Source organism: Fringilla coelebs, assembly GCF_963513975.1.
Source record: "Fringilla coelebs genome assembly, chromosome: 9".
Classification (NCBI taxonomy): domain Eukaryota; kingdom Metazoa; phylum Chordata; class Aves; order Passeriformes; family Fringillidae; genus Fringilla; species Fringilla coelebs.
In genome coordinates, this window is record NC_140067.1 from 17,316,052 (window position 1) to 17,334,088 (window position 18,037).

General features: G+C 39.9%; 1 protein-coding gene across 1 annotated transcript in view; it reads right to left on the reverse strand.

Annotated features, from left to right (window-relative positions):
* Positions 1-362: 362 nt before the first annotated feature.
* Positions 363-18,037, reverse strand: part of ABCA4 (ATP binding cassette subfamily A member 4) — a gene marked incomplete at both ends in the record, with an annotated part of 60,374 nt that continues 42,699 nt past the window's right edge. Inside the window, 23 exons of the mRNA XM_084211367.1 lie at positions 363-485; positions 1,343-1,592; positions 1,925-2,017; positions 2,105-2,208; positions 2,501-2,635; positions 3,207-3,348; positions 4,323-4,429; positions 4,541-4,603; positions 4,767-4,887; positions 5,764-5,893; positions 6,590-6,713; positions 7,035-7,182; positions 7,858-7,973; positions 9,369-9,546; positions 10,484-10,653; positions 11,134-11,208; positions 11,300-11,405; positions 12,558-12,590; positions 13,493-13,587; positions 14,904-15,093; positions 16,071-16,169; positions 16,802-16,926; positions 17,352-17,593. Coding sequence (XP_084067493.1) covers positions 363-485; positions 1,343-1,592; positions 1,925-2,017; positions 2,105-2,208; positions 2,501-2,635; positions 3,207-3,348; positions 4,323-4,429; positions 4,541-4,603; positions 4,767-4,887; positions 5,764-5,893; positions 6,590-6,713; positions 7,035-7,182; positions 7,858-7,973; positions 9,369-9,546; positions 10,484-10,653; positions 11,134-11,208; positions 11,300-11,405; positions 12,558-12,590; positions 13,493-13,587; positions 14,904-15,093; positions 16,071-16,169; positions 16,802-16,926; positions 17,352-17,593 — 2,969 coding nt within the window. The remainder of the gene's footprint in view (positions 486-1,342; positions 1,593-1,924; positions 2,018-2,104; positions 2,209-2,500; positions 2,636-3,206; positions 3,349-4,322; positions 4,430-4,540; positions 4,604-4,766; positions 4,888-5,763; positions 5,894-6,589; positions 6,714-7,034; positions 7,183-7,857; positions 7,974-9,368; positions 9,547-10,483; positions 10,654-11,133; positions 11,209-11,299; positions 11,406-12,557; positions 12,591-13,492; positions 13,588-14,903; positions 15,094-16,070; positions 16,170-16,801; positions 16,927-17,351; positions 17,594-18,037) is intronic.

An 18,037-nucleotide genomic window follows, 5' to 3' on the forward strand; every position in this document is an offset into this window, starting at 1 on the left:
ACCTGCCAGCCTCGAAGTACCAGCTAGAGAATCCATCTTTGATGTTATTTATATGTCAACAAGGAGGAATGAGACTTCCCTTCTTGTATGTTGTAATGGACTTTACGTTAGAGGAAGATTTTATTCTATAGCAAGGACCTGCCTTTCCTTTGACACTCTCAGCATGTAGTGTTACTGATAGAGCAGTAGAAGTTGGCTGTTGCTAGGGCTGTTGTTGTTGAGAGCACAGTGCTCAGAAAGGTGCAAAAAAAAAAAATCAGTGTAATACTGAGTGTGCAAACCTTTGTGTTACCCTTGCTCTGCTCTAGTATGGCACATGCTTGCACTGTGCACACACTAAGCCAGGAGGCTGCAGGAGCAGTCTATGCAACTGCCTGCTGATGCAGAGCTGGGGACACCCTGGCTTCTCGGCTGGCTCCAGCTGCACGTGGATGCAAAGGAATTTCCTCATCCTCCATCTGCTGTTTAGCAAAGTTCACAAAAACCTGTGTGAAGAAAGCAGAAAATGTCACCATGTCTTCAACTGAGATGAGTTAGTGGAATGACTGCTCTGCAGGAAACAGACAGAAAGGGGAATCCACAGACATCAACTGAACTGAGACGCTGCATTATCAGCTGAGATCATGAGTTCCTCCTTTATTTTGATAAACTTCCTTGCAACTTCCTTCCTTTGGATGTACCTGCTTGCAAGTAAAATCCTACTTTTTCTTAAGGAGGGAATGGCTTCAGCCAGGTTTGCATGGTTTTCACAGCAGGAGTTTGGTTGTGATAGGAAAGAGGAGACAGAATATTTTAGCAGGAAGCTGAAAGGCAGTCAGGAATGCCTCTCTAGCAATCCCACCAAAAACAACTTTGCCTATGTGGACCCTTTGTTACTTAGGAAAGCAGACAGATGGGGGCAATACCCTCTGGCAAGTGGGTGTTTTCAAAACTCCCAGTAGACTTCCCAGGTTTTGTGTGTCTAATTGCTTCATACAGTATCTTTGACACAACACAGTCCAAACCTCTTATTTAAAATAAAATGCTATTCTCAGCTCAGTCTCATTCCAAATTGCTGACCTTGCTCAGACTGCTCCTCCTGAAGGAATGGGTTGTGTGAATTCTGTCATATGGGAAATGCTGTCTTACCAGCTTTCACATGGCACCTATTTACACAGGGAATAAGTTACTGATTCATACTGATACACCCTCCTTGATGAGAGGCCTGGGAATCTTGCCTGAGAAAGAGGTGGGAGATAATTCTCTAAACAATTTGGTTCTTCAGTTGTTTGGATACATCCCCATTATGTTCTCTAATTCTCACCAGACAGGCTTTCTCACAGATGTTTTACTTTTTACTCACCTGATCTAATGTTGTTTGAGACACAGAATATTCTTCAATATGCAAATTTTCCTTATTGGAGATTATTAATCGAAAAATTTTAGCCAGAGACGAAGAGCAGATCTGATACTGCAGCATGTTGTAGTGTTTCTCTTTCTGGAAACTCCCTGGGAAGTTGATGCGTATGAATTTCTCAGCAGGAGCAGGATCTGGAGGCAGCCCAGACTTAGGAGCTTTGATTTTCAGAGTGACAATGTAGCCATCTCCAAACCTGGGAAGGACATGTGGATTTAGGAATTGGGTGAAGAGGTTGTTTCGTCATTCAGGAAGGAAATTCATTTTCTGCAGCTAGGAAAACAATAACAGTATCTGAAAGATATTGCATAAGATCCAGCTTTTTAGGAAGCCCTGTATTTGCCTTGCAGAACTGGTATGTGGGATAATAGAGTTGAAATGAGATCTGGTCAGATTGTCTAATATACAACAGAGCTGCACCCAGAAATAGGTGTGGTTGACCACTGAATTGCTTATATTAAGAATAGTACATATCACATACACTTAATTTTCCCATTAAAAACCACCATAAAAAAATATTCTACTTACTTGTATTTTAGCTCCTGAATTGTGCCTAGGCATTTGAAGGTACCTTGTACCATGATGGCTAAACGAGTACAGAGGGCTTCACATTCTTCCATACTTTCAAAACAGAGAAGAGATATTTGAGATAAAAGCCAACAGATGCACTTCAGCTGCTTTTACAGTCTGAACTGGAACTGTTTTTACCTGTGTGAGGTTAGAACCACCGCTCGCCCATCTCTGAGCACACCAACAATGGAGTCCCACAGCAGGCGCCGGGACTGAGGGTCCATCCCTGTAGTCGGTTCATCCTGTAGTGGAAATGTTAAGGCAATCAGAGTCAGATAAAACAGGGAAAATCTATTTAGAATCAGGTCATTTTTTGGACCATGGCACGTGATTGTTTCTCTACAGTAATCTGTGCCTTGAGAAACATGGGAGTGAGTGGATACCAGTGAACATCTGAAATTAATTCAAAATTTCACTGAAATAGCTGTAAGTTGAGGGCAGAAGGGAGCTTTCAAGGACTTTGTAGCTCTTTATCATGTAGTGTTACGAGATGTTATATTGAACTTGCCAGGGCTGTGTTTCCATGACACTTACTAGCAAAACGAGCGGTGGGCAGCCTATCAGGGCAATGGCAGTGGAGAGCTTGCGCTTGTTGCCACCACTGTAGGTCCCTGCCAGGTCGTCTGCGTACATAGGAAGTCCCAGCTTCTGGATGCCCCATTCAGCAACCTGGGAGAAAAAACATCTGTTTGACACAGCAGTGAATGCAAAACAGACAGGATTGCTGATACACCTCTCTTCTGGTAGAAACATGACAGTCCTCTGGGTTTAGCATGTTCATTTTAGAACTGGGCCAGGGAAGTACAAAGTATTTATGATGATGATGAGGGCCGTTCTAACTAGGTGAGGGAAAGGCGCAAAGCAGCCTCAGCTGTAGACTTCTATCTGCGCAAGAATTTATATCATTTTCTTCTGGAATCTTCTTTATGTTTTCTTCCCTGTACGTACACAACTTTAAAGGCAAGAGCAAAACAGCAACCAGTGCCATTTTGAGCCACAGCAATCACATCTTTAGCTTTCCACTGTTGGTGCCACAGATTTGCAAGTACCATTAATGCCTGGGAACCTGCATTTTACAGTGTGGTCTTGTTACTTAACTGTCCAAATGACAGGAACCACACCCAGGACTTCAATACACAGAATAATGAGTACACTTTGGAAATTTTGGCCCTTAGCATGTTAAGAGCACCATTAACCATTACAAATATCACTGTAATTATCAAAAGCATGAGTATTTTACCCTCTTGATTTCTTCTGCTGGGACCCCCCGCAAGCGTGCATATAAATACAGATGTTCTCGTCCTGTGAGCAGGTCATCAATGGCATCAAACTGAGGGCAGTATCCCATGTTTTGATGGACATCAGAAATGTGGGTCAATATACTGAAGAAACAAAGAAAGAATTGTAGTTCTATAATACTAGTTCTAAGACAGAGAAGAACACTGAATAAAATCCTTATTTTCTGGGGCAACAACTCTTGTAAGAGAAAAATTAATTTTTCCTGATAATACATGCTACAAAAATATCTGTCTGTTCATAAGAGCAAAAAGTATTGCTGTCGTAAGTCAGCTCAGTCCTGGTTAAGAGTGTAAGCCCATTTTCCCTCACCCATTTTCTTGTTAAAGTATAGACTAACTTAATGAGAAGTTCCTTAAACAGCCACTTGGGTTTATTTATTTATTTTTAAAACAGTGTCTATATCTAGAAAAAAAAGAAGCAGTTATTTCAGCTCAAAAAATGGTCACTAGCAACAGTCAGGCAGGACACAAGGCTAACACATCAATGGTAGTAGGAAAAGTAGAAAATCACAGAATGGGTGTGGTTGGAAGGGGGATCTGGAGGTTATCTTGTCCACTGACCCTGCCTGGGCAGAGTCACCTAGAACAGGCTGAGCAGGACCATGTCCTGGCAACAAAAGAGCTATTGCTCAAATCACATCAATGGACAAAGAATCAAATCCCAACTACACCTAACAAGCCAAGGCACACAACCTGGAAGTAAACCAACATAAGTGCATACCAGATCACACTGTAATAACTTATGACATTATGCCAGCACTGTGTAAACAAAAATGTTAGAAAGAGCCAGAGAAAAATCCCAAAGCTCAGATCAAAGTACCCTGTTGGATGGGTTATCTTATGTTTGGGAGCTCTTGCCACTACATATGATTGCCTTGTCCCACTGTTAGCATTACTACAACTTACCCACAGATTTTACAAGCGTTAAAGGTATCAAATGCAATTGTATGTTACCCGTGATCTCAGTGTCATAGAGCTGCTGGATCATTGAGAGTGTGATCTGGACACTTCTGGGCTGGTAAATGGACTGTCACAGGGTTTTTTTTTAAGGTACTCACCTACTGCCAGCCACTATAGCATCTCCAGATGTCACATCAGTATCTCCAGTCAGCATTTTGAATGTTGTTGTTTTGCCAGCACCATTCACTCCCAAGAGGCCAAAGCACTAAATTGCAAAATTTATCATATTCTTTAATATTTCCAACTTGCAAATCAGTGGGGGCATAAAATCTGAACTGATCCATGGAATGTAATCCAGTGTTATTGAACAACCTACCTCTCCGGGACGGATGCCAACACAGAGTCTGTCCACTGCCGGCTTGCGTCGACCTGCATAAATCTATATTGATGGGGAGAGGAAAAAAAAGGAAAGTTCCTATTTCAAGACATCTACAGAAATGAAATCATCAGAATTTTCAGTTTTGTTTAATGCTATTGGGATGAGGCAACTTTAGAATTAGACAGGAGTAAATTTTTTTTTTTCACTCTTCTCAAAATGTTACCTTGGTCAGTTCTTGTAATTGTAAGATATCTGTTTTGTTTCCTCCATTCATAATTCTTTTTCTTTCTTCTGCAACATCCTCATCTTCATTAATAATAGGTGACATGGCAGTCTCAGCAAACCTAGAAAAACCCAAGATACTGGGCTGCCCTGGGTTCACTTAGAATAACAGTGTGAAACAATGGCTAATCTGCTGCCAAAAATGTGACTGGTGGAAGCAGTGGGGTTGAAACTTCACAATTGGCTGGAGTACTCCTGCTGTTGGGAGAAGCCCTGACCTTTAAAGTTAATCTCTAGATACTAAAAAGAGAGGAAATGGCTTGCTCAAAAGAACATGCCTTGTCAGTCACTGATATGAGAATAACCTGCCCCTTAGCCACAGCTTTCATTATTTGGCTACTCTTAGTAGCTAGTGATGGTCCTTAGAAGTAGAAGTTTTGAGTAGATCTCTCAGTGAGACAGTATTTTTATAATTGCACCAATTAGTGCTCTTGTTGGCAATCTTGAACTGGAGTGAATGACCCACTCACAGCTGGTGGGCAGCTCTTTTCATCAAGGGAGAGGCACATTTGTAAAGCAGAGGTGTCCAGGATACAGCTGTCCTGTGCCACAGACTAGGATTGCTGTCTTGGGATGCCAGGCCAGTAGCTCATAGTACTAGCTAGTACCTAGCCTGACTGAGGACACTACAAACTTTCCAGGTAATTTTATAATCTCATTATTACAGTGTCTTATATGAAAAAAATTACACTAAAATCTTAATTCAAGAAAACAAATTTCTTTAATAAAATATTCTTAAATCCTCTTAATGCAGATTTGTAAATGCTTTTTTGGATCAGGATATCAACAGATTAAGATAAGACTGGGTAAGTAAATAGAGAACAAAAAAGCCACAATTTAGAGAAAAAATAAGAACAAAAAGAAGAAAAGAGGGACATAGAGAATAACAAAATAGTCATCCCTTTAATAAGGAACATTAATAGAACTTTTAGACATACCATCTTGTGGAGAACAAACGGTGCTGCAAAAAGAGATTCAGAAAGAAGAACACAACTCCTTGAAGAGCCATAGCAACCAGGTTCTTTCCAACAAAGTCCCACTGAAAGGGATTAGAAACATGCTCCTCACCTTTGGAGAAAGAGCACCAGAAAGGAATGTGAAATACTACTGAAAAAGCTCACTATTCCTCAGAGCAAAAAGCATAATCATAATGCATTACTGTACTTTATTTGCTCATGATCAGGCAATAGTTTTAATTTTCCAGTCTTATAAAAAGTCTTAACAAAATACCTTCCAAGTTCAGCTGCTGCATGGGAGTAAAAATAATCTCTCTGAATACGCGCTAATTTGCATGGATTATGTGAAAAGACACAATTGCTGAATTAAAACAGACGAGTTCCGTTGTATGACTATTCTTTTAATAAGTTGTCTGATATCAAAGACAACCATATTCCAAGAGAATGCATTTGAAGAACAACAGTCACTTTAAACATTAGCTGAGGTATTCAAATGAAATGAAAAAAATAAATCCCCCTGTAGTGATTTAGGGTCTTCCAGACAAAGGATAAAAAGACACCAGAGTCTGACACTGAACAAATGGGTTCACTTCCAATGCAGATTACATGCAGTTGGGGTGCAGAGTTCTGGCAGCATTATCAGAAGCTGTGATTCCTTCAGAGAAGGTGAACTTTCATACTTCTCATCCATCTGATGATGGAAAAGGTAAAAAATCTTCTATTTTTCTGAGTTAATCCTTCAGAACATCTCATACAAGGCCAGGACATGAGACACTGCCACAACTTGTTTCTTATTGGCTTTACTTACCAAACCTCGCATATACTTCAGTCACAGCTTGGTTCATGGCCAAGTCGATGAGTCCACGGCCCAAACAAAAATGTGGGAGGACAAGCAGTACATTTTTCAATGTTTTATTAAACTTCAGCAAAGACTGTAAGAAACAGAAACAGCATAAACTGTTTAAACCAGACCTGTTTAAGAAAACATAGCAATGTAAGTGAAAAGTTCTTTGTCATGTCAGAGAAACCGGCTGTTTTGTTTTCTTAAAAGAGAGAAAACAGAGTATTTTAAATAATAAATTCAACTAATATCTCTAATATTTGCCTGCGATGGTATTTGGTGGCTGATCTCTCCCAGTCCTTAACTCATGAAGCCTTTATTATATTTCTCTCCCCCGTCTAGCAGTGGAGAGGAGTGAGACAGAGGCTTTGGAGATGCCTGGCATCCAGCAAAATTACAAAACACTACTTACTGGATTATTTTCAAATAATTCCAGGATGAATGTAATGGCACTGCTGTTGATTCCCACAAAGAGATTAATACAAGACAATGCAACATAAGCAGTGCTGGGGATACTGAAGAAAGAAGAAGCAGGGTACATCATGGGAATTACTGCCCATCTGCATGCAAGAAACACAAGAAAATGATAATAAATTCTCAGTATTCTCATATCAGTTGGCCTAAAGAAAACACAAAATTAAGCTTCTTCCCATCCCAAGTACAACAAAATGGTGTAATCAACCCCTAACCCACCAAAGTATTTTCTCCCTGGTTACTACATAAGATTGTTTTCTGCTCAGTCGTTTTTTGCTATTAAAATGCAAGGCATAAGACACTGCTGAAATTGAGAAAACTTAATGCTAGCAAGATTGCTATCACCCCAGGTATCTTTGCACATGTCAGTGAATCGTACACCAAGAAGAAGAAACAAAGAAATGTTGAATGCTGAAAGACACTTTAGTATTGACTGTGAATGCGGCAAATGAACAACCACTAAATTCCTACACAAAGTATGAGGAAGAAATCAGCAAACTGAACAAATATATTTTCCTGTACGGGTCATATTTGATGCTTAAAAATGCAAGGCAGGCAGTGACAAAAAAAAATCTCTTTTGCAGCATGTAGCCAGACAGAGTATGTAAATATCCCAGAGAAGAATCTAGTTTTAACCTGTTTTGGATCCACCCAGTTCTATTCTTCAAAGCTGGGTTCCACTAAGTACTGACCTCAGCAACATGAAATCATTTCCATGTGAAATACAGGGCCCACCTGCAGCAACAACTTTGAACACTCACCCATAGAGGAGCAGCAAGGCAACAAGCACAGGGAGATTGGTTGGGGAGGCATATGCTTTCTTCTTGAATCCAGCAAATATAGCCACAACCATCCCAGCACTCAGTGCATAATTCACCTGCCACAGCACAGGGGGAAGACCAATGTGTGAGACCTGAGAAGGGCTGCAAACATATCCAGATCCTACTCATCATTCCAAAAGGAATTTATATTGAGGAACACCAGAATTTGAGTTAGACTGGTCACATTGAATTTTTTGAATCAACAGATCCCTAGAAATGCAGGGCCTTAGTACTAAATGTTTTTCTAAGACATCTTTTATCAGACTGATCATCAAAAATGTTTCTTAGATTATGATTTGTGAATCCATCATTTCATAGTCTGGCTGCCAGGCTTCCCCAAAAAAGTGGCCATGCAAGGGGAGTACAGTTTCTGGTGATGCAAACAAAGGCTGTGTAGCATGGCAGAGCTAGTCACTTGAGCCACATTCCTGAGAAGAGGCTAAAGTGAATATGCTTGGCCACTGCTCACTTTTTCTGTTAGTACTAGCAGCACTACTCTACTGCAATGCACAGAATTCCCCATGAAGAATGGAAGGCAGCACTTCCCTGAACTGCTAACACCACTTCATGCCTTTGCATCATGCTGTCAAGGGCAACAGCCAAGCAGAATTCCTACCAAGGAAGCTGCTGTGAACAGCAGGGAACGAGAACTATGGGACCTGCTTCTTTCCCTCATTTACTAAAATAATGCTTTGCTTTATCTTCTCCTTAGAGAAGACATTCCAAATCCTGAAGAGTTTTGGGCTTTTCAAATATTGATTTTCTTCTTAATTTTTTCAATTCCATGTTCATGCCTTTCTTTCTGCATAATTCCTTGGCCACTTTCTTGGTTGCGAAGGCATGGCCAGAGAACCAGCCCTTGTTGTGCCTCAGCCAGCCAAAGAATTTTCTCTTTTATGACAAAGAGGCTGGAGGGAAGCTGGGCTCTGTCTAAGCAAGTCTGCACCTGTGGTATAAATCTTTTTGGAATAACCCAGTGACCATGATACAGTGATCTAAATGAGTATGTCATTTTAGACACCCCAGAGTATTTTGTCAGGCCTATAGATACTGTTCCATCAGGCTGTGAATCTTCCCCACTTAGGTTTCTTGAATATCTTGAAATACGTTTTGGGTCTTCTAGAGGACAGGAGTGACTAGCACCAGGCAATGAGGCTTTTCCCTGGTGTAGTAAGTTGTACTTCATTATATATATTCAATTGTAAGGGCTAGAAATCTCAGGACTATTAAAAATACAGCTTCATTAGGTGACTGAGTTGTGCACCTGAATTAATTCCTACACCTGTAATTAGTACAGAGGCCAGAACCTTAGCATGGTCTCCGAGAAACACTTAAGAGAAATGAATGCTTTGCAATGCTTCGAATCACCTTCACGTGACTCACTGATTTGCCCTCAGCTCATGCACACCCAGGGTAATCAGAGGCTGTCAGTCAGATCAGCAGTTACTTACGATGTCCCACATGAAGTTAGTTAGCCAATAGGTAACAGGGCTCACACCACTGACAAACTGGAGATGTTTGGCTTTTGTTACACGTTCTTGGATCAGGTATAAAACAAAACTGGCGGGTATAAAGGACATGGCAAAAATCACACAGATGGCAACCACAGCATCCACTGAAGTGGTCAGCCTACAACAGAGCACAAGAAGGGAGTGTGAGCAAGGGAATGGATGCAATGCAACACTATATTAGCATCTGGGGACTCTGGAGGGTGTTTTAAGATCTAGAAGTAGCAAGGCTGTTTTTTAAGTAGAAGACTTCTCCAGTTTCAAAATGTGCTAGTGTATTTTTCCAAGAAGTTTTGAGGACTGTAGCTAACAAATATGGCACCATTCCCTGATCTTTTACTTGCTTTACACATCTCAGTTTGACAGCCTTTCCTGTGTGGGATATCTCAAACTAGACATTTAGGCACAACAGCCAAAGTGCTCTGGAAGCAGGGAAAAGAGAAACTTAAAAAGGCAAGCTGGAGACAGTGAGATGAAGCACAGATTTTGCCTTTGTGCTGCAATACAAAGTTTTCAGTTCCATTGAACTATGAACTTAATAGGAGAGTGGAAAATCTTGTCTTTTTAGGGATGTCTTTTTCAAGAAATTATGACTTTCAGATTTGGGAATATACCAACCCTACTACATGCCATAGAAAAAATCTACCTGTATGCTGTCCTTTGCACCAAGAAAGTGGTTTGTTAACTACTTGACCTGTAGTCAATAATGGACAAGTTCTCATTCCATTTTTTATTACACATTTTATTTCAGAAGTAAATGTATTGGATTTGGAGCATGAACAAAAATTTTGGGATCTTCGTGCTTGGGAATCAAGAGAAACATGCAATACTGTATATCCAATGGCCATAGCTCCTGTGTGGGATGGGAATGAAATCTCATGTGAATGTAATGAGACATGAATAGATTCTTGCTTAGACTAAAACTTCAGGGAAGGGCCTCCACATTCTGTCACTTGAACTTTCTCCTCAGTGTGAGAATGCTGGAAGTTGCAGTTTGCCAGAAGAGGAGCAGAGGGGGGTAAAAGCCAGAAGGAGAGCACAAGCACAAGCAGACTTACACAGTGACTTCAGAGAGCTGCTCCTTGGTGAGGTTCAGAGGATGGTTTATAGCAGTGATCCCATGTTCCTCAGGGTCTTGGCCAGTCCTCAGATTAGCTCTGAGGATTGCATTATTGGCTACATTGAGGAAACTAACCATAGCATGCCAACCTTTATTGTTAAACCACACCTAAAAGAGTCAGAAATCACAGATTAATTTGTCAGTTACTGTCTTCAACTGAGCTACAGGAGAAAATTTGTCTGCTTTTTGTTTACTTTGGTGGGCATTGTCAGCAGGGGTTAATCCAACACCAGGAATGCATAGTTCCTAGGCACAGTCCTGCAGGAGGAGCTCACATACTATGCTTTTAAAAGCATTGGACAACTACTGTCAGGGGATTTTATAGAGGCACATTTTAAGATTTAGTGTACTACTCAAAGTATTTAGGACAGCAAGCAGTACTAAGAACATGATTTTAAAGAATCTCACATATGAAATATTATTAATAACAATTACCTACAGTATGGGATAGAGTATTAATACCAAGTTATTTCTTAAGTATAGTATTTCAACTCTTCTTGCATCTGGGAATACCACCAGCAACATTCTCATAATTTGAAGTCTATGTCAAGAAAGACTCTGAGTTAGCAGACTAATTCCAGCAAATACCTTAATATTATCTTCAGTTTCCATGTATTTAAGGAAATTAGGGATTTCTTTAGCAGCAGCCAGTGAAGCTTGTCCCTAAAACAAAATGAAAAAGCTAAATGCTGCAGTAGCCAGGCTTTAATAAGGGGACAAAACCCAACCAAACAAAATTAAAATTCTTGCTTACTCCTGTCACATTCATCATTCGGCCAAGATCACTTAAAAAATTGACAATTTGATCTCCAGAAACATGAAGGACTGGAAGCCTTCCTCCTATAGAGATTCCTCCATATCTAGTAAAGAGAAAAACATCATTAATAATTCATACTATACACCCATATCTGTACGTTAATGGAAAAAAAAAACACTTAAAAAAGACCTTCACTTAATGCAAGTTTAATTTTTATACATCAAATATTTAATGTAAAACAATTTCTACTCCTTTTCTAACAATTTGTATTAGGTCTTTTTAGGGCGTACAAATAATAGAAGCTCTATAAGTTTCTGAGAGGCTTATGCCAGGATCCTAAAAAAAATATTTAGAGAGAGGATTTGGAGAAAACAAAACAGTGATTTCTACAGAACAAAATCTTTACATCAAGGTAATTGCCATATAATGGTTTAGACAGCATGGAGGACTAAGGACAACATAGACCTCAGTTGAAATTTCAGATGCTCTGAGAGGAGCAGGTATTCACCAATGTCAGTACCAGCCAGTGCATAATGATAAATACTACAGCACTACTGAACTGAAGTTTAATCCCACAGAAAGCAATGCTTGCACATGAAGCAGACATTCTGTGAAGAAAGGCAGTCATCCAGCTGCTATCTTTGAAGTGAAATCCTACCGCTGGTGAAAAATGAAATAAGTGTGTGCTTCAGGCTAACCAGTTTCTTTCAAAGCTTAGTAATTGCAGGGTAGACATCACTCACTGGGGTTAGCTGCTGTCTATAACCTAAAGAAGAGAACTAGTGGAATCTGTTTTCTAACTTCTGCTCATGTACAGAGCAGGCAATTGTGGTTGTTTCATCTGTATTTGATAGGCTGGTGTCTAGGTTTTATCCCACTCAGGTCCTTTTTTTGGAGGGTTTATATTTTTTCTGTGGCACTGAAAGAGCTGTGTGATAGCAGTAGCATTATTGTGTCGAATCTTTTCACCACACAGTGCCCATTGGTTTGACTCCTGGAGGTAATAAAGCTCTGACAGCTCCACTGGGAGCCTCTTGCCTTCATCTCCTGCAGGCAGTTCAAACTAATGTAACCCCCTGTCTTTATAAGACCCTTCCTCATCCCCAGCCTATTTCCCATTGAAGCCATGTCTTAGTTTTACAATTTCTGCCACAATTCCCCTTGTCCACTTGCAGAAACATTGTGAGGCTCCCTGGATTAACAGAAATGCACTGTTCCTTTATTTACTACCTTAATCTGTGAATTGCTTTCTTACCTCTGCTCATTGACCCAGTATTTACTCTTCAAGCTGAAATAGACAAAGAGAATCCCCTCAATGCACAGAACCAAAGTCAATTATACGTTAGGTTTAAATAAAAATTAAAGTTGAATTCCTATACTTTGCAGACCTCCAATCTGCTGGTTATTACTTTGAGTTGTGGAGTTGGCAGGACTTTTGGTATTCCTTGCAGTGTGTTTTTGGCTATTTGTTTTCTGACATGATTAATCTCCAACTCATACAGAGATAAGCAAGATTCCCAAAGTGACACATACTGGGCTATTCTAATCCATAATTAATTGATTTTAAAAGATGTATCTAAAGCAATTATGACACATACTAAGGGGAATCAGTCAAAGGCAGTCAGCACATAGCCAATATAAAGGGATTTTTAAGAACTCTGCTGGGAACTGAAAAAGTAGCAAGGCCTGAATCAGAGATAACAGGCCACGGGCACTGCACAGCTAATTACCACACAGGCCAGCTGAGGAGCTATCAGGAGGATGGATGTGTCCATGCAACACTGTCCTTTGGCTGCTCTTTAGCACTTCTGGGAACCAAGTGATAATTAACTCTGGCAGATAGTCACATTAGTGCGGCTACAGTTCTTCAGGGAGACAAAGTAATATCTCTGCAAGGCAGCTCACCAGAGCTGTGCAGAGGCACCATTTTTGTCACCATTAACATGGCATTCCATCAGCACCAACACTTAGCTCTGCCTATAAAGGAGTACCTGATTATACAAATAGTTATAATTGAAAATTTAAGTCCCCTAAAATCAGCCTCTTCTAGTCTTCTATCAGAAATATGGACATGGTGCTGAAATCTACATAGTACTGTGGCAAATCAGGTGTTATGTCATTATTAAATAGGAATTTCATCACCAAGTACAAAACACCACATGTGAAAAAGAAATGGAGAGTCATCCCTACCTTCCTTTTATCAAAGTGGGATATGTTTTCACCAGAAAATCTGAAATATTTCTGTGGGTCATATCTTGAAGAATTTCTGTGCTGCGTTGCACTCTCTGGCAAGAAACAAAAACCCAGTCAATCACAATAAAGTTCAGTGTCTTAAGCTATTAAGTGTTTGTCAGGAAAAGAGAAAAAGTAGTTTTGGTTCAGAGAAATTGCTCAGGTTCATAGTATCACTGACAGAGAGTGGGTCAATCACTCGAGGGTCATTTGTAGCCTAAACAACCTTACTTTACAAAGACCTTAGAAGAAATCAGTAAGTTTGTGATGCATGCAACACAAAACAGTTGCATGTCACTCTGAAACAGGTCTTTGCAACGAAGGTCAGGGCTGCTCAAGGCTTTTTCTTCAATCTGAAAGTATGAAACTTCAAATCAACTGAGGCTCCAGTCAAAAAAAACCCAAACAAGTAAAAGAAAAAAAAAGATTGTTTGCTATGATTTAGCAACTTTAGGTAAAAATTAATACAAAAAATTCACCTTCACTAGCATTTTAGATAGTTTGAAGGATTTTTTTTTTAAAGTATGAAAATGATGCCACATGACAGCTTTGTTGAGTATTTTACAAGGATTGCTGTGAAATGCAAGACCTCACACTCCTGAATTTATCCCAAGGTAGAATATATTTTAAGAGGTTCCTGGGCAGCTTCAGATGGCAAAGCTTGCAACCTGAAATCATCTGATAATGACCTAGAAAGTAAGTCTAAGGAACTTTCCAGAAGTTCCTGCATTTGTCCAGAGAGAATATGACACAGAAGACACATTAGAGACATCCAGCTGATTGTAGATGGGAAGACTGGTAACATCTTCACGGTGCCTTCATTAATTGAGTTATCTATGCTTAAACATAATCCTGTTGGCAATTATTTACACACAGTGGCTTTCCTGGAGACACAAGTGAACTGTTTCTTTCTGACAAGTTATACAAAACTATCATATCCTGCAAAATTATCAGGATAATATTATAATAAATACATTTTGTTTAGAGGACTAGAATCCCCACAAACAAAAAAAAATTGCATGTTCCCTCCTTTGAAGAAAGGCAACCTTCTAAATAGAATTGTACTCCAGGGCAAAATAAAATAATTTTTTTAAATTATGGGACAAATTGTTCAAATTTTTGTGATTCTCTTCTACATGAAAAGTTTGCAATTTGGATGAAAACAGTAATCAATATTAATTTAAATGGGCAAGGTTTTCTTACACCTCTGAAACTGAATTCCAAATTCCAGCAAGTTTTGCTCTCTTGAAAAAGAATGTACTCAACTCCTTCCATGTATATTAGCATGGCAAGGTACTTAGACACTGATTGCTTTTCCAGCACTTGCCATGAATTTTTTCTACAAAGATTTATGGCACAAGGGCACAACCTGTGGTGGTGGGAGGCCTCCTGCACCTGCAGGGCATTCTGGCAGCATAGTGAGTTTCTTGTGAGTGCTGCACTTGCAGGAAGGTGATGGATTTTCGGGGCTCCACTCTTGGCTCAGCAGGAGGCTGCTTAGGTTAGGAGGGACAGCAGGTGTGTTCCAAGCAGTTGGAATGTTATTGCATGGGTAGTTCCTGTGGAGAGGTACAGAGCTTTGAGCTGTGCAGAGATAACAGTCCACAAGAACTCTCAAATCCACAAAATCACAATGCCCTAAGCAGATATTCCCCCCCAGCCCTCATCCTGCAAGTTTTGAATAAGAACAACATTTTAGAGTATTTGGTACGCATGAATAAATATGATCTCCCACATCTCTGCCAAGTTGACTGCCTTTAGCTTGGACACTGAAGGAACAAGGGGGGTGTGTTTGATTCCTTAGTACTGGAAATCTGCAGTGGACATATCTTTGTGAAGAAACTATAATTTTCCTTTCTCATGCAGTATCTTTTCTTTTTTTTAAAGTTTTCTCTTTGTTTCTGCTATACCAGGTAGAGGAAAGGAATGGGAGAAGAGAGGACAACCAGGAGGATCAAATTACTGGGAAAGAGTCAGGAGAAAGGGAACAAATGTCAAAGCATAGCAAGCTAGTGACAAATGGCTCCAAAGCAGGACTCACAGAGTAAGCAGGTAGGACAACAAAATCTGGAGCTCTACTAATGTTGCCCTCACTTCAGAATGAGAACAGTTTCAAATCATAGACACTGTCCTATTGCCCTGAAGGATTGCTGAAGTTGTTGCTTCCAAACATACCAATAGGAACTGGAGGAACCTGAAGGGACTCAGACATGGAAAGGGCCAGGGAAGATGTAAAGATCTGGGCCTGAGGTTACTGATGCACTGACATGAATTCTAAGGTTGCTTAACTCTCAATACCAAGCTGCATGAGCTGGTTTCTAGTCAGTCACACTGAGCACTGTGAATCATTCTTAATCCAGTGGCATTGTTATCTTGCTGTTTGTTTGTTACTTTTGACCCAATATTAGATATAACCAACAGCACATCTGAGCACTGGCTCTTGTGAAGAGTCAAGCCAATTCATTCTTGTTTCACTACTCAAGTTCCACTAGATGTATCCTGCTAGGATCTCATTCAAGAGAAATTAGCAACTTACAAAAGAGGCTGATTCTTCATACAGCGAATTCCAAATCCTGGTTTATTCAAGAAAGCATGAGTAAGGGAGACCATCTGCTCATTGCCAGGACGTTCATTGCTAAGGGAGTAAGACAGGACTTTATAAAATATTTTTGCAAACTATTGCAATGTAACACATATAGCAACTAGAGGAGGACAACCATATGGCAGTACCAACTGCCCCCCTTCAAATGCTGATCATTCAATTGATTTATTTATTTATGTAAAAACCCAGAATGTTCTGAGATTGTTGACAGGCTATGGTTCTTTGCTCTAATACTAAAGCTGACTTCTGACAAAGTCCAGTTGCAGGATTCTTCCAAAAAGGCTTGAATCCTCACTGCTATTCTCTCAGTGCTGTCACAGTCAGTAAGCAGAAGATGAAAAACATATTCTGCATTTTCATTTGCCTGGATCTCCTGTTAAATAGGATATGTAACTTTAAGTGTTGAGGTCCTGAAATCAGGTAGGAAGAGGAGAATACCGAAGTTAGAAAGATATTTGAAAGACTATTTGTTAGATGTACTAGCAGTTGTATTCTCCAGGTGCACCAATTTCAAGCTATTTTAAATCTGGTGATTCCAGTGAAGTGAATCTTTTCTTACATCACACAGAATGAGAAAAAAGCAGTGAGACAGGGCCCCAAGATATTAAACTCTAGGGAGAAAAAGATGTATGTGTGACAGATGTACTTTAAGTGATTCCTCTTACCTGAAGAAAGTAAACTGTTGTCCATAGATCCAAGGGTGTAATGTTAAGGCGGGATATTCTCCAAATGGAGGAATAATGACTGTAAGTACTAGAGACAGCAACACAAAACTAGCAGGGAGAACAACCTGCAGGGAACACAAAAACATCACATTAGGTTACTGCATATAAACATTGTAGAGTGACACTGTACACACCCCATAATATGTGTAAACAAAGGAAGGAAAGCAGAAGCATTCAGATCCAATCCAATTTAACTCCTGAACATCAACAATTTAATTTCCAGCCCCTTTGCTTAAAATTCTGGTTGTCATACAACTGCATTACGTTAAAAATAAAACACTGGGCTAATAGTGATAGAATCATGGACTTGGTGCAGTTGGTAGACTCCAGGCAGAAAGAAATAAAAGAAGAGGCAAAAGAGCTGGAATCATAATTGCACAGTTACCCATTTGCAACACTTCTACTGCTTTCCATAGGGCCATCATTGTTGGAAATAAGGTGTTGAGAATGTTGTGGGAGAGAACCTAGAACAGCTCAAGACAGTCAATACCTGTGCTAGGAAGTCCTTGTGGCTGCGGGAGGCGTGGTGGAAGCGTTTGATAAGCAGTGCTTTGATCTGCTGATGTACAAGCTGAAAGCCTTTATACTGTCGGGACCCCTTGCCTTCATTTTGATCTCCTGGTCTGCCTACTGGCATTCGAGAAGTGTCATTCGTTTTCAGGGCCATTTGTTCAGCTGTTTTGTTCTCAGTAGGAGTTTTGCCAAGAGCAGAACCATTTTCTTGAGTATCTCCTAGGTAAAGATGAGAAGCATCTGAGAAGACACTTTATCTTCCATACATGAAGTAGCACAGACATTTTAATGAGGTCTAGATTTTACCCACCATATATATCCTATCTCCAGATTGCTTTAATTACAACTGTTGCACCATGGTTGTATTTAGTGACATCATATAAGTTAACTCTCCTCTTACTCAGCAGGATGAACAGTTTAATCATCTAGGTAGTTTATGGACTAATAGTCAGCAAAGTACTTTTTATACAACTGCTAAAACCATTGACATGTGGGTGCTTGACACTCCACTTTTATTTGCATAGTTAAGAACCTCTTCCAATCTAAATACAAGTCCTTCTGCTGACTTAATCTTTATTTTTCAGGTATCATGTCAGGCCCTAAAAACAGATACTTGCTGACCAAATTTATTTTTTCAAGAGCACATAAAAGACTGAAAGTTCT